Source organism: Neomonachus schauinslandi, chromosome 7 (assembly GCF_002201575.2).
Source record: "Neomonachus schauinslandi chromosome 7, ASM220157v2, whole genome shotgun sequence".
NCBI classification, from domain to species: domain Eukaryota; kingdom Metazoa; phylum Chordata; class Mammalia; order Carnivora; family Phocidae; genus Neomonachus; species Neomonachus schauinslandi.
Genome location: NC_058409.1, coordinates 29,379,700 through 29,395,181, shown reverse-complemented (window position 1 = coordinate 29,395,181; position 15,482 = coordinate 29,379,700). Strand labels below are relative to the sequence as shown.

The 15,482-nt window shown below is 41.4% G+C and overlaps 1 protein-coding gene across 1 annotated transcript in view; it reads right to left on the bottom strand.

Annotated features, from left to right (window-relative positions):
- The window catches only part of KDM3B (lysine demethylase 3B), a 67,195-nt gene extending 51,950 nt beyond the window's left edge, over nt 1-15,245 (bottom strand). Inside the window, exons 1-2 of the mRNA XM_021701761.2 lie at nt 14,935-15,245; nt 169-336 (exon numbers count right to left, since the gene is read on the bottom strand). Of these exons, the coding sequence (XP_021557436.1) occupies nt 169-336; nt 14,935-15,132 (366 nt within the window). The 5' untranslated portion in view covers nt 15,133-15,245. The remainder of the gene's footprint in view (nt 1-168; nt 337-14,934) is intronic.
- Nucleotides 15,246-15,482: the final 237 nt, after the last annotated feature.

The following is a 15,482-nucleotide window of genomic DNA, read 5'->3' as shown; positions in this document are numbered from 1 at the left end:
GAAAAGATCTCCCAATTTTTGCTTTAGTAACTTCAGAACAAAGGTATATTAGGGATAAGCGCGGAGTTTTGGGAGTTCTAAAGAGTTCAGCTATTGGGTAAATACCATAGTTACAGTTATAATATAGGAGTAAAGCCCAAATATGTTCCTAGCCAATAAATCACTCACCAGGGCTGGCCACTGTGTGATCGAGACTCGAGTGCCCTGGACAAGGACTGGGTCCTTCCGGGGTGCCCATACCAGAGACCCTTCCAGCAGAAGCACAATAACTTCTTCAGCATGAACTTTAACCCAGGAGTGTTGCTTCCAGTTACAGCCATCAAATTCTACAAAGATCTGCAAAAAGAGATGAAAAGGAGTTTGGAGGTCACATCTGGAAAAATCCACACTGTAATAATTGAACAAACATAATCCGTGACTAGGAAAAATTCTACTTTTCTTTTAAGTTCTTTTAATGAATTTCAATAAAAATCAGTCTTACTTCAGAGCAAGGGAGCTGTGCTCAGCTTCACTCTGAAAAGGGTAGCAGAGTTAAGGGGGCACATCCACAGTCAAGAATTTTTAGCTGTGATCTTATTGAAATTTGTAACTCTTGGTTTCCAATTTACATCTATGCACACCAGCTGGGGACTTACTATGTATAAAGAACTGGACTAGGTTCAGAAATAACAGAGAGAAATCTAGCACATTTCCTGGTCTCAAAGAGCTCATAGTCTATTAGGCTGGAGAGAAATTTTTTACAATTCTACTGAAAAGGACTATGAACTTCTTTGATAAATTTTTTTGAATAGGTGATATACGCACATGGCACAAAATTCAAAAGGATAAACACTGAAAAAAGAAGTTGCCCTCCCAGTCCTGCGTGTGGATTTTATTTAATTTAAAAATTTATTTAATTAAAAAAAAATTACCCCTGCCAGGAGTGATCTCAAATCTGTTAGGAGAGGCATGCTATCATCATCAACAAGGCTTTGCTTCCTCCCACAAGAGACATTCTACTTTTTGAGACATGGTTTAGTAGACAGTGTAAGAAGTTTTTGAAAGTGATTCCTATTAAATGAAACTACATTTTTCTAATAGTATGCTTAGGTTTGGCTTTTCCATATAAATTCTGACTTCTGAGCATGTTTCACATGCAGCATAAAGAGTAAGACATATGCAAATAGGTATCAGTACTTAGAATAGATAGACCCAGGACCTAAAATAAAGCTGGTCATAGAAGGGCTAGAGTGTTTATTCATTTTCACAGAATTTTAGTTTGCTTTTGGGAAACACATGCAATAAAATGATAAAATATAAATGAAAAAAAATCAAGACCAAGCAAACTACAACACTAAGTCACTATCGAAGTATAAGATGGAAAACTTAAGCTGGCCCTAAGGATGTATACAGCTATATGACTGACTGATGTTTTTGGCTCTAAGCTTATTAAAGGCCAATTTGAAAATGGGAAGTCAGCTGCATAGGTCCCACCATCTACATCTTTTTTTTTTTTTTTAATTAAACTCTACCCCCAACGTGGGGGCTCAAACCCACGACCTGGAGATCAAGAGTCACATGTTCTACCCATGAAACCAGCCAGGTGCCCCTTCCACTGTCTGAAAGGAAAACAAAGCCATTACGCAGGGAAGCAATGCTTTTCCAACCCGTTGGCAGTGTAGGAAATTTCTCACAAGAAACTTCCTAAGGCAACAATGAGTGATGTAGGACAAAGCCAGAATCCCTGAGTGACTCCCAACTAGGAACCATGGAGTTACCAAGATTTTTAAGTACTAGGGGCACCAAGCATTTCCTATAGAGTGAGTACTACACGTGTTGTATATGTATGTACTATTATTTTTAAAATATGTGTTGATGAGGGCAACTGGGTGGCTCAGTCGGTTAAGTGTCTGCCTTCAGCTCAGGTCATGATCTCAGGGTCCTGGGATCAAATCCCACACCAGGCTCTCACTCTCCCTCTGTGCTCTCCCTATCTATCTCAAATAATGAATAAATAAATAAATAAATAATAAATAAAATCTTCAAAAAATATGTTGATGATATAATGAATAAAATTTAAATCCATTAAAATTGTTACTGAATTCGCATCAGCTTTTGTTGGTATACATGTTCTCATCCAGTCAACATACAAAATTATAGGTACAATTGTATGAAATTTCAGGACACTTATACTTGAAAAGTGTGAAATCACTTCTCAGTAGTCTAGCATTAGGCTTAATCTCTTCACAGACAATATACACTTGTGGATGTGTAGTGCATTGCTGAAAAGTTATCCCAGAAATTAAATTCATTATATAAAGCTCCAGTTTTATTATAACAAGTAAGCTTCACTTCTACTTACACACACACAAACAAAGGGGAAACGAGGCTCAGAAAGCAGAAGCATGATTTTTTTATAGAGAAAGAGAACACTGAACTGCAATATATTTAATATATGAATGGGCTCACTCATATACATATATGTTCCAAGGGAATAAAACACAACTTCAAATAACTTGCAGACAACTGGGAAGAGATAATCAAACTTACACTTACATGCAGACTCAGGCACCAAGGAAGGTAGTAACAGCATAAATAAACAAAGGTTGGAGTTTATGTTCTAGGAGGCTTGGATTTGAGCATTAGCTCCACTCTATGAACTGCAACACTGGACAAGTCACTCTTCCCTCCTCAAGCATTGGCTTCCTCCCTTGTGATATGACACACCTGTCTTACTTCCCTCATACAGAGGTTGTAAAATTTAAATAAAGTAATGGATTCAAAAGCACTTTGGTCAATTGCAAAGCACTACTTAGGCAATAATATGCCACAAAACAAAGAGAAATAAAGTAAAATAAAGAGGCAGGAGAGATCACCTCAGGGGTCCAGAGGGACTTACATGGGCTGAGGCAAAAAAAAAAAAAAAAAAGTCCCAATCAAGTTCTAGGATGGCCAGGAGCTATATAAGCAGACTGTGGAGAAAGGAGGAGATGAGGCTAAAAAAACTAAGAGTCAAGATGGAAGACCTTGCATACTGGGATAAAAATTGGGGCTTCATCCAGCTGCCAATGGGAGGGGTGACTGTGCTTGTGTGTGCATGCATGTACACAAGTGCCATTAAAAGGTTTCTAGGGTGCCTGGGTGGCTCAGTCGGTTGAGCGACTGCCTTCAGCTCAGGTCATGATCCTGGAGTTCCGGGATCAAGTCCCGCATCGGGCTCCCTGCTCAGTGGGGAGTCTGCTTCTCCCTCTGACCCTCCTCCCTCTTATGCTCTCTGTCTCTCATTCTCTCTCTCACAAATAAATAAATAAAATCTTTAAAAAAAAAAAAAAAAAAAAAAAAAGGTTTCTAACTGAGGTCAAGCTATGAACAGAGCAGTTGGCTTTAAGGATATTCGCCTACCTACCAGTGGATATAGATGGACTGGAGTTGGGGAAGGTAACAGGGGGTGTTCTTCGATGACTTAGAGTGGGAGCAGTGAGACCAGGAAAAAAAATAACTTGTGTTTAGGAGAATCCATGAGTTCTATCACCAAGCTTGATGACTGGCTGGATAAAAGGGCAAAGGAAAATGCAACAATGGCTTGGATTTTGAACCAGAGTGGTACCATTACATAACTGATGTCAGGAGGAGGAGGTGGCTAAAAGACACACAAGACCTTACATGGCATGTAAAGAAGCATGAAGTATTTAATGCCCTGGCTGAGTCTGACCCTGAGTGACAGTCCTGTACTGGGCATCACTCAGAAAACCAGAGGTTGAGGCTCCATGGCAAACGACAGCCAGGTGCCATGCTGCAGTTCTAATCTGCCAACCACATTAAAAATCAACCCATGAGTCACAAAATTATAAGTTATAGTAACACACAAATACAAGAACAACACTAAAAGAAATAATTGTACTACAGCTGTAACAATTTTTACTCTTTGTACAAAAGAACTTCAACATTCAAAAAGTTAATATTCAGGAATCCTATTATCACGTATCTGAAAACATCAAGGAAAAGTTCAATTATTGGAAAGCCAGATCTTACTTAATTTAAGGGAAATTATCTCTCAACCCACCTGGGCAAAGGACATATATGGAATAAAGTGTTTACTTTGACAACAACAGTGCTGTATGTTCTGGGATCAAGCTATATACCTCAAGGCTGACAATATGAATTTGTTTTAAGAGCAATACGGAGGGGCGCCTGGGTGGCGCAGTCGGTTAAGCGTCCAACTCTTGGTTTCACCTCAGATCCTGATCTCAGAGTCCTGAGATTGAGCCCCCGGTGGTGAGATAGGGCTCTGTGGTCAGTGTGGAGTCTGTTTGGGATTCCCTCTCCCTCTGCCCCTCCCCACCACTCACTCGCTCACTTGCTCTCTCTCCAAAATAAGTAAGTCTTTATGGAATGTGGATATATGTAAACATATTCTCTGAACAGTGAGGCTTATTTCTGGCCCTAGCACTGTGCTTTACTTCCTAGCTAGAGTAATGGAAAAAGGTAGAACATATAAAGAATCATTTCAGACTCAAGTACCTAGAACATGAACTCTTAAAATGGTAGTGGCCAGGTCACAGAACAGGAGGAAGGGATATAAACTAACAAAAATCAATGATTGTGGTTGGACTGAGTCAGAGATGACCAAGGCAGGTTGAATATCTGAACAGAACAAGACTAAAACAGTTTTGAGTTGATTATTTAAAATCTTTTTAAATTTTCTATTATTAGAATAGAAGCAGCAAGTAGAACTACACATGCTACAGCTAAAATCCAAGGACTGGATGTAAAATATTTCGTTAGTTAAGTTAGTGGCAATACTCTTGCTTTTATTTCAAAATTCCTTTTACAGTATCTAAGTGATTTACATTTATTTTAGTGACATTAAAATCAAAGAAATTCTTTAATAAAATCAATTTCTCTTAAGTTTGATAACATCAGTAGTAATCTGAGTAATATAAGCTTTCATGTTTATTATTTTTATTTATTTATTTATTTTTTAAGATTTTATTTATTATTCATGAGAGACAGAGAGGCAGAGGGAGAAGCAGGCTCCCAAGGAGCAGGGAGCCTGACGCGGGACTCGATCCCAGGACCCTGGGATCATGACCTGAGCTGAAGGCAGACGCTTAACCATCTGAGCCACCCAGGCGCCCTCATGTTTATTGTTTAATCATCAGTTTGGATTCTGGTTCTCCCTAAGGCCATTCTTCCTACAATTAATAAAATTATTCATTTATTCACTCTCAACAAAAACAGAACACCTCTTATGTTAATGTATAGCATTTACTGGGGTCAAGAATATCAAGGTGAATAAAGCTAGCAATTGACAGCAGGGACTCACACCCCAGATAAGTCAACAGAGGTATAGGAATGATTACAGAGCTATGTAATAAGGGCAGTAACAAAGATGTGAACATGCTATATTAGGCCAGAAAAGGCATCTGCCGTGAGAAACTAGAACAGTTTCACAGAAGAGATAGTAGTACCCATGCTGGGTCTTAAAAGATAAGCATTCTGGTAGGGAAAGGAGAGAAGACTTTCTAGCAGGTACAAAGGAAGAGAAACATAAAAGCAGACTGAGTGTTCCAGGCAGCAGCCAGAGCTACCAGTCAGTAAGTAAGCTGTAAGGGCTCTGATTGGCATGTTAATGCATGATGAATTGAAATCTGGTGGCAAAGGTGTCTTGTTTGGCCAGCAGAATGTTTTGTTGTTGGTGGTGGTTTGTTTTTAATGTGCATCGAACATCTTTAGGCAGTGTCTGCAGTCTCCAGGTGCCAATCTCCACTATACCCTTTGGTCTTTCACCTAGCTATTTTCATAAGCCTGGTACCCTGGACCCATGTGGGTTTATGTTCCCTGATACAGGCATTGGGGGAGCCACTGATAGTTTTAAAGGGGGAGGGGGAAGACATCGTAAAATGTTTTTGTTTTTTTTTTTAAAGATTTTATTTATTTATTTGAGACAGAATGAGAGAGAGCATGAGAGGGAGGAGGGTCAGAGGGAGAAGCAGACTCCCTGCCGAGCAGGGAGCCCGATGCGGGACTTGATCCCGGGACTCCAGGATCATGACCTGAGCCGAAGGCAGTCGCTTAACCAACTGAGCCACCCAGGCGCCCCATCGTAAAATGTTTTATAAAGATAGTGCCATCTGGGGAAAAACTTCTCAATGCTCGGTTTAAAATAGAAATCAAAATAGAAATTACAAAGTATTTATAATTAGATGAATGTCTAAACACACTTTACTCATACCATGAAATAGTATTGAGAAGTTTTTAAAAAATGAGATACATCTAGGGGCACCTGGGTGGCTCAGTTGGTTAAGCGGCTGCCTTCGGCTCAGGTCATGGTTCCGGGGTCCTGGGATCGAGCCCCACATGGGGCTCCCTGCTTGGCAGGAAGCCTGCTTCTCCCTCTCCCACTCTTCCTGCTTGTGTTCCCTTTCTTGCTGTCTCTCTCTGTCAAATAAATAAACAAAATCTTCAAAAAAAAGAGATACATCTAAAACACTTAACAAGGAAAAATCTCCAAGGTGTATTATACGCAAAAAAGCTGGCTTCAGGGGCGTCTGGGTGTCTCAGTTGGTTGAGTGTCTGACTTCAGCGTGGGTAGTGGCCTTGGGGTCCTGGGATCAAGCCCTGCGTCAGGCTCCCCGCTCAGCAGGAGTCTGCTTGTCCCTCTGCCCCTCCCCCTGACTGTTCCCTCTCTCAAATAAATAATATCTTAAAAAAAAAAAAAAAAAAAGCTGGTTGCAGATTTTGGGGGGGCAGTGAGGGAATAGAAGGATTGAGACAATAGAGGTAATAGTATTTTAGCCTTAATCAGTAAATGTTCCTTCTTCTTCAAAAAAAAAAGTATTCATAAAAATGCTTAAATAATTAATACTTTTTAAAAACGAAAGTATTAACTTTGGGAACAGGGTGGAAGATTAATTACAGAGAGAAGAAACTGAAGGCAGGGAGACCTATTACAAAGCCATGATAATCCAGGAAAGAGATGAAAAAGGCCTAACCCCAAAGGCTGTATGAAGGGAAAAGTTTGAGAAACTACAGAGATAATAGTAACAGGATATGGTGATGACTGAGAGTAAGGGAAATGGAAGACTAACTCAACTCCCAAGGTCCCTAAATTTTCTTTTCCAATTTTCCTACCTACATTCTGTTCAAAAAGGACAACAGGTCCAAGATGGAGTCACTTGTGCTAAGCCCAAGTCATCAAATCACAAATCTCCCAGGAATGGAATCTTAAACCAGTAAATCTGGAATTACCTGGTCACTACTAGTGATGTAATCAGCCTGATAGACCCCTACTATCCCCCAAGGAAAGTGGCCTTGTCTGAAACAATCAGCTCTTTACTAGAATAATCTCTTTGTCCCACGTCCTTTTGCCTATAAATGTCTTTCATTTTGCACAGCTCTCTGGAGTTCCTTTCTATCAGCCACAAGGGTTTGGTGCCTGATTCAGGTATTGCTGAAAAAAGCCAATAAGATCTATAAAATCTACCAGCTGAATTTTGTTTTTTTTAATGATTCTAAACAAAATGTAAAGTCTATTTCAAATGATTTTACAAAACTGTGGGATATCTCGATAGCCAAGATGGGGAATGATGCATATCCAGAAGACAGCAGTTTTAAAACAAAAAACAATTTTCTCTATGTGGTTCCTCTGATCAAGAGATAGCTTTCTAACAATTAACCTTATTCACCACCTCACCGCCCCCCTTATAACATCCACAATAAGTTAAATGTTAAGTACTTGAGTACCATAGGGATAACCTGAATAAAAACTCAAGCATATACATATATAGCGCTTTTAGGGGCTGTGGAATCACAAAGATCTGGATTTGCATCCCAACTTCCTCATTTCTTAGCAGTGTAGCCCAGGGCAAGTCACTTTAGCCTCTTTGCGACTCACTTCCTTTGCCTATAAATAGGGACAGTAAGTATCTCAAAGGATTGTGAGGATTAAATGAAATAAAAGCATAAAAGGCCTAGCAGACTTTGGGCTCCTGATAAACTTGCATTCCTTAAGAAACTCACACTACTGGTCTGATTATAAATTGGTATGATATTTAAAAAAGAAAAAAAAATGTTATCTATCAAGAATCTTAAATATGTGCACACTCTGTGTCTCCATAATAACACTCCTGGCAATAATCCAGGATAGGCTTTATTCACAAAAATGCTCATCACGGCATAATTGATAAAGCCTAAAATCTGAAACAATTTCAATATTCAATGAAAGAGGAACAGTTAAATAAATTATCCAGCCAGTAAAAATTGTAAGATTTTTCTTAGAGAGCATTTTATTGTCTTCCTTTCAGTTATGAGAACAATACATGTTACCAGTGGAAAATAAAGAAAAGCACCAAGAAAATTAAAATAGCCCATACACAAAAGTTTTCAGTAACACAGGAAAATTGCTACATTAAGTAAAAAAGCAAAACACAAAACTGAAAATACAGTATGAATTCGACTTTTAACAATTCTAAAAAAGAGGTTAGATGAATATGTATCAAAACATAAAGAGCAGTTTCTAATCGGCTGTGATATACAGGGGCTACTTTTAAAATTATCATCAAAATAATTTCTTCATTCTGTATCACAGGCATGCATTACCTGAGAATCACAAAAATAAAACATCTAATGCTTCTAATCTAATAAGCCAGATGTAAGTCACAAAAACCAGTGGACAGTGGACTTCGGACTGGAGTCCCAAGTAAGATTCCATTAATCTCAAGACCAAAAAATTAGTACTGAGTCCATGTCAACAGAAATATGTAACAAAAAAATTCAAGATCAATTATAAACACCTTATAACAGGAGGCCACAGAGTAGAAATTCCATAATAAATCAGATGTGAAAGTTAACAATCTAATACCGGCTCTAAATATTCTTTTTAAGATATGGTAGTCAGAGAAGGCCTCTTAAAATAACAACAGAAAAAGGCATGTTCTGTTCTTGAGGGAACTTACAATTTAGTAGGGGAGATAAGCTATACATCTTGTTATATATCTATAAGAAGAAAAACTGTGATTAATATTCCAAAAGAGGCATATAACAAAGTACTAAAGTAGCAAAGAAAAAAAAAATAACATGCTGGGGATTCAGAAAGGCTTTACAGAGGTGGTAGAACCTGGAATGCACAGGCTTTCTCTTCTCTTTATAGGATTTCAATGGTTAACATTAAAAGCAAAGGGGTTAAGGGGAAACAAAGCAGAAGCCAGAAAGTATTAAGAAAGTGCAAGATCACTGAATCAGGGATACTTGCTATAAATACCCTTTTGGCAACACCCACTTTCCCTCATTCGATTCTTTGCACACCAAGGGTCCGTCTTATCTGTAATTTGGTCTTGAGTAGACCAGGAGGGGGCTCTGTGCAGATCTCTGGATAGGTATTATCTCCCACTGTAAATTAATAACCTTATATGACGACTTACAAATCAGTCTCCAGAGAGTTTGATTAGTGAGAATCAGTTCCCTAGAGCCTGATTACTCCTGAACACACACACACAAATGGAGTTTTTGCTCTTGCAAAACTGAGAGAGGTCATACTAGATGAGTCACTACTTAACAATCAGTCAGGTTTTACCCATCTGTAGAACAAGGGTAAAAGACACTCTGGCAGTTAGGGGAGACGGGTAGGGAGGGCTTAAAAACCACCAACCTGTCAAAGGCAGTGGAAAATTGAGAAGCAGCAACAGGTGTTGTGTCCCCCAGGCCTGTGGAAGCAAAGCCTACAGGAATCAACTCCAGCTGTTGAGAAAATCACTAACAACAGAAAAGGCCATGATACTTACCCACCATTTAGGGGAAGGGAAGTGGGGAACTGAATCAACCATAACAAGTTGGAAATGAGAACTCGGCAAGTGAGCACTGAAGGAGGGAATGAGCCCTTGGCAGGTGGGGAATTAGTGAAGGAACTCTTAGAAACAAATGGGTAATTAAGAGGAAAGATCTGATTGTGTAGTAAAGTAGGAGAGGATGCTGGATGGACAAAATGACCAGTGTATGTGATCACTGGTGGATATACTACACAGCTCTAAAATAAATAATGCAAACACAAAGAGGCAACTATTAACAATTATACACATACATACAAGACAAACTTAAAAAAAAAAAGAATATGAAGCACCTGAGTGCCTGAAAAACTCAAGGATGGCTCACTGTCTCAAAAACAGACCTCCTGCTCTAAGAGAATTAAAATGAAAAGTGCGGTTAGAGGGGCTCACACTTAAACATTACATATTTGTACAATCTCACTTTTATTTAAAGTTCTCTAAACCTTACATCGATCCACAAAACCATATTCTATTTACTTTAATAAACCGTGTATCATGTATCATGCAGATTTTTATTGAACTTCTGGAATTATAAGAGAAGGACACTTAAGGATAGTCATTAAAATCCATAAACTCCCATTTCGATTAGGACTGAAGTTCTAGGTTTGTGTGAACACAGGTTGAGATTGTGGACTGGAAATATGGTACTGTCCTGGACCTGATTATAATCATTACATTACCTACAAACAAAGTAGGGAGGTATTTTAAAGTCCACCTAACCTGAGACAAGGAGGAAAGGTGGGAGGAGGACGTAAAAAAAATAAGGCAGATACAGATATGCTTTCATTCCTCTTGGAAGACTCCCAGATAGAAGAAACATGGTACTAGCCTGGACACTGCTACAATTATTACATTATCTGGAATCAAAGGAAAGGAGCACTTTAGAGTCCACCTTTCCGCCAGATAAAGATGAAAGATCAAGGGATAAAAAAAATAAGGCAGATATGCTTTCACTCCTCTTCCAAGTTCTGGATAGCTGTGATAGCTACGATACACATTCAAAACAAATCAATGCTACTAAAGGCATCATTTAATTATAAGAAACAGCAAGAAAAGGGCAGTTTACTTAATAAAATTGGTGCTGCCACCATTGATCACTCAGTAGGAAGCAAGTTAGATCCCCCACCTCACATGCCATTTGCAAAAATATTCCAGGTGGATCAAAGATCTCAAGGTAAAAATAAAGAAAAACTGAACAACATTTATATAGGCTCAAGACAGGGGAGCTATCCCCAAGCAACCCAGAAGCCATGAGGAAAAGTCCAAGAGATCTGATGATATAAACATTTTTGTTTTTCTGTATGGCAAAACAACTCATCAAGTCAAAAGACAAGAGAAAATAACTGCAACACACTTGTGAAGTAAAAGGGTTTATACCCTGAAAATGCACAGAACTTGTACAGAGCGATAAGACAACTCCTTTTTTCAAATGGGCAAAAAATAGGCATAAAACTCATTAAAAAAATACAAAGAGCCAATAAACATAGAAAAAAAGCCAGCAGTCATGAAAATGCTATATTATTTTTCACCCATTGGATTGCCAAAAATGACAAAGACCAATGACACCATGATGGCAAAGGTAAAAAGGGAAAGCACCGCATGCACGCACTGCTGGTGGGAGTATGAAATGCTATCACCTCACTGGAAAACAACCTGGCATTACCTAATAAAATAAAAGATGCATATACTCCTGTAGCTCCTAACCCACTCCTGAATGTCTAAACTACAGAAATAAAACCATGATTACACAAGATATATGCCCAGGTTTATTAACCACAGCATTATTTGTAGTACCAAAATTTTTTTTCAATAACTTTAACAGCATAAGGAGGAATGATTGAACAAATGATGGTACATCCATTCTATGAAATACAATGTAGTTACCTAAAAGGATGAGTAAGATCTATAGGTATCGATGCCTATGGTATAATGTTGAATGGAAATAAAGAGAGGGGCAGCTGGCTGGCTCAGTGGGTAGAGCCTGCAACTCTTGATCTCGGGGTTCTAAGTTTGAGCCCCAGGTTGGGTATAGAGATTACTTAAAAATAAAATCTTAAAAAAACAGAGTCCTTACTTAATAAGGGGGGGGAGCAGGCTGCAGATATTGTGCAGTGTGATACATGTGATTAAGAAAAAGGCAACCCTTTGTATATAGATGAATGTTTTTACATTTTTTGTACTAGTATTAAGAAAGATGAGCAAAGCCTTCTTTTGCAAGTGGAGGCCTGTGAAAGATTGTTGGCTTTTCCTGTGTACTTTTGGTTATTTGACATTTCACAAAACAGAAGTCTTGCTTTTTAGCAATAAAAAAAAAAACAAAAACAAAAAAAGGGAAGGAAAACCCATGTTTTTTTTGGTCTGTGTGTCTTACCTACTGTCCCTACATATATGAAGGTCCCAAGGTCTCTGCAACTCATATGAACCAATAATGATTTAGAACACAAAGAGGACAGACTTAAGAGTCAGAAAGAAATGCATAAAAATCCATTAAAGTAATCTTTCAACAAGACTTTTTTTTTAAACAAGCCTATTTAGAAATACAAATAAAGCTACTATTCCATGGGGGGCGGGGAGGTTTTTTCCCTATTACATCTAAAAATCTCAGTAGTTATTTGTTAGCATAGCTTTGATGAAGATGCCCACTATCAAACCCTTATCAACAAAACTCCCAATCAACAGGATCCTGACTTTTCTTTTTTCATATTTCATTTAAGGTAGTACATGGCTTTGGTATTGTTTTCCAGAAAAGGGTTCATTAAATGGAGCAGGGCTACATTTTGAAACATTCAGGATTAAAAAGTATTTAGAAAGAGGGTATTAATGGAGCCTAAAACTGAGAAGTGTTTTCAATCACTTCAAAAACTCATTCATCCAACCCTCAATTACTCATCCTTAACAGGGGGCGCCCTGCTATGCATTACTCAAAACCAAGCATGCCTGAAAACATCTTAAACCAACTGAATGAAAATCTGCCCAATCACAGGCCAGCTGCTTGAAAACTCCACCCTTGAATACAGGAAGAACACTTTTGATTGGAAGACGGTTGTGTTTACTACGGTGTGTGGTGCAAATTGGTAAGGCCCACATGTCTAGGGTCCAAAGGAAATCTCTTTAATGAAAAAGAAAAACAAACGGCCAGTTCTCATCCTAGACTAGTCATTGTCATTAATAGAACCTCAACACAGCAACTGCAATTCTTGAGCAATTTTGCAAACTGGTGAAAAATTCTAAAGGCTCTGAGTTTTGTTGTGGTTGTTTCTCATCTATGTCCCTTGATAAACACACAGGACAAGCTTGTTTATTCTCAAAACCCTAATCCGCCTTTGCTTTTTATGTATACAGCTCCATGCAAGACCTCAACACAGTTCTAATGTACGCTTGGCTTTAATTTCCAAGAATCACTGCAACTTTTTACTTGGTCTGAGAAACCAATTCAATGAGCCCAGTGGTAAAATTATTCAGTATTTAGCTTAGTAGGTGTCCAGCATTTCAGTGAGCTTCAAAAACCTCTGCCCTTAGGGAGCCCAGCAAACAACAAAGTGAATGGGTAGCCATTTCAGGTGCAGAGTTCATTAGCAATTCATCTGATGGAGGAAACAACTAGAATATAAAATTCCGACTGAAAAGCTAGGGCAGGCTAGGCCTTAGGTCAAAGTATGCATATAATGATGGATCTTCATTATGTTTTGCATTTCGGGGGTAAATTATGGGCTCTGAGAGAGACACCTCTCCCCCACCCCAACCTAGAAAGCAGTCTTTTGAAGAAAGCACAGAAGAATTTAAATCCAAATCCCCTCCTTAATCATCATCCTCGTCCCCTTGTATTCCTGGTATCTTTTTACAAATTCGCCCCACTGAAGCCTCATAAATGCCCAAGCAGCCTTTTCTTATTTAGCATGGAGAAAGATCAAAGAATGTGAACTCAAATAGCAGAAGCAAAGGCTAAGCCAACCGCAAGCCAAACAACCCATAAAGCTTGATAAGGGGGAGGGGGGAAAAGCTTACACCACCAATCAATAGATAGAAAAATGAGTATCAGAAACCTACAATATCAAATCCGAAAAAATCATTCCAATTTATAGCAAATAAAATACCTGCAGGAGCAAGTTCATCACGAAAATTTGCCTTCTGCCTGCTGATGTATTACATTCCGAATCTCCCTATTTTCATAGTATCTTAACAGAGAAGCTAGGGCCGCTATCAGAATGAGGAACTAAAGAGGCTTGCAAAGCTCAAAGACAGTATTTTGCCGCCACATTAACAAAAATAACACAACATGATCCCAAATAGTAGTTAAGTTCTATTTTACCGAACAACTTTAATCACAAAATATACCAAGGCAAGTATTCCAAAAGCGCCCAAGCTCCAACACAAAGTTTCAAAACAAAACCTCTCCCAGGGTTGAGGGAGTAGCCGAGCTGGGAGCAAAAAAGCACCACCTAGCAGCAGCCCCATTAGCCCGCAAAGACACATCTCAAACTTAGCAAAAACAGCCACAACTGCAGCTCCTGTCACCCAGAAGCTCAAAGAGAAAGGAGCCCGAAGAGAGTCCCGAGAGCTGGCCTTTCTGGAGACCGCCAGGCCGAGCCGGGCTCAGACAAGGAGGAAGTAACTGCCAGATAAAAAAGCCCCGAGCAGCTCCAACTGCAGCCTCTGTGCCTCCCACAATTGCCCACATTCCCGCCCCACTCGGGGCTCCGGGAGGAAGGGAGCAGGGCGCAGGTTTCCAGGGAGGCTGGGAACTACAGGTCCGCGTCTTTCAGGAGGCAGCGACAGCACCAGCCGAACTCTGAGGGGCCCAGGAACCCAGGGTTCGGGAGCCTGCTCCCAAGGCGTGTTGGGGGGGGGACGCTGAGAAAGGGGTCTCTCAGGAGGCGGGGCCTCCAGGGTGGAAGCGGCAGCTCCTGGCGCCCTGGCTGCCCCCCGGGGGAAACCGGGGCGCGCACCCCGACGCGGAAGCCATGCCGGCCAGAGCTCGGGGTGCTGAGGAGCCAGTGGGGGGCGCTAAGGAGATCTGGGGGCGCGGAACGGGGTCACCCCCACCCCACCGCCCCCTCACAAAGGCCCCCGGGGAGGCCGCCCGCAGGCCCCGCAGCCCCGGCCTCAAGTGCCCGCCTCGGCCGCCACTCACCGCTAGGTCCTGGGGCACCGCCCCGCTCATGGCCCGCACCGTGCCGGCCCGCCAGGCCCGAGTGCGCAGCGCAGGCCCCGGATCTCCGCCCGCCGCCGCCGCCGCCGCCGCGGGGACCGAGGACGAGGAGGAGGCCGCGGTATCCGCGAACAGAAGCAGCAGCCGCTTGCCCACCGGGGAGGCCGCCGCGTCCGCCATCGCCAGGGCCGGCCAGACCCGCGCTCCCGCCGGCCGCCTCCCACCACCTCTGCCGCTGAGCGCCCGATCCGCCCGCAAGGCCTCCCTCCGCACCACCCGCGGCCGCGGCTCCCCCCCACCCCCCCCAACAGCCACCACCAACCACCGGCGCCGCGCAGCGCCCCCCGTGGCCGGGAGCGGAGCCGCAGCCCGGGCCCCGCACAGCGCCCCCCGCGCTCTGGAGCGGGGCGACAGCTCCGGGCCCCTTGCAGCGCTCCGCCCCAACCTCCCCGGGGCCTGCAGTGCCCCCTGCGGCAGGGAGGGGAATTGCAGTTTCGGCTGGGGTGGGGAAGTGGGCGGGTCCTTCAGTC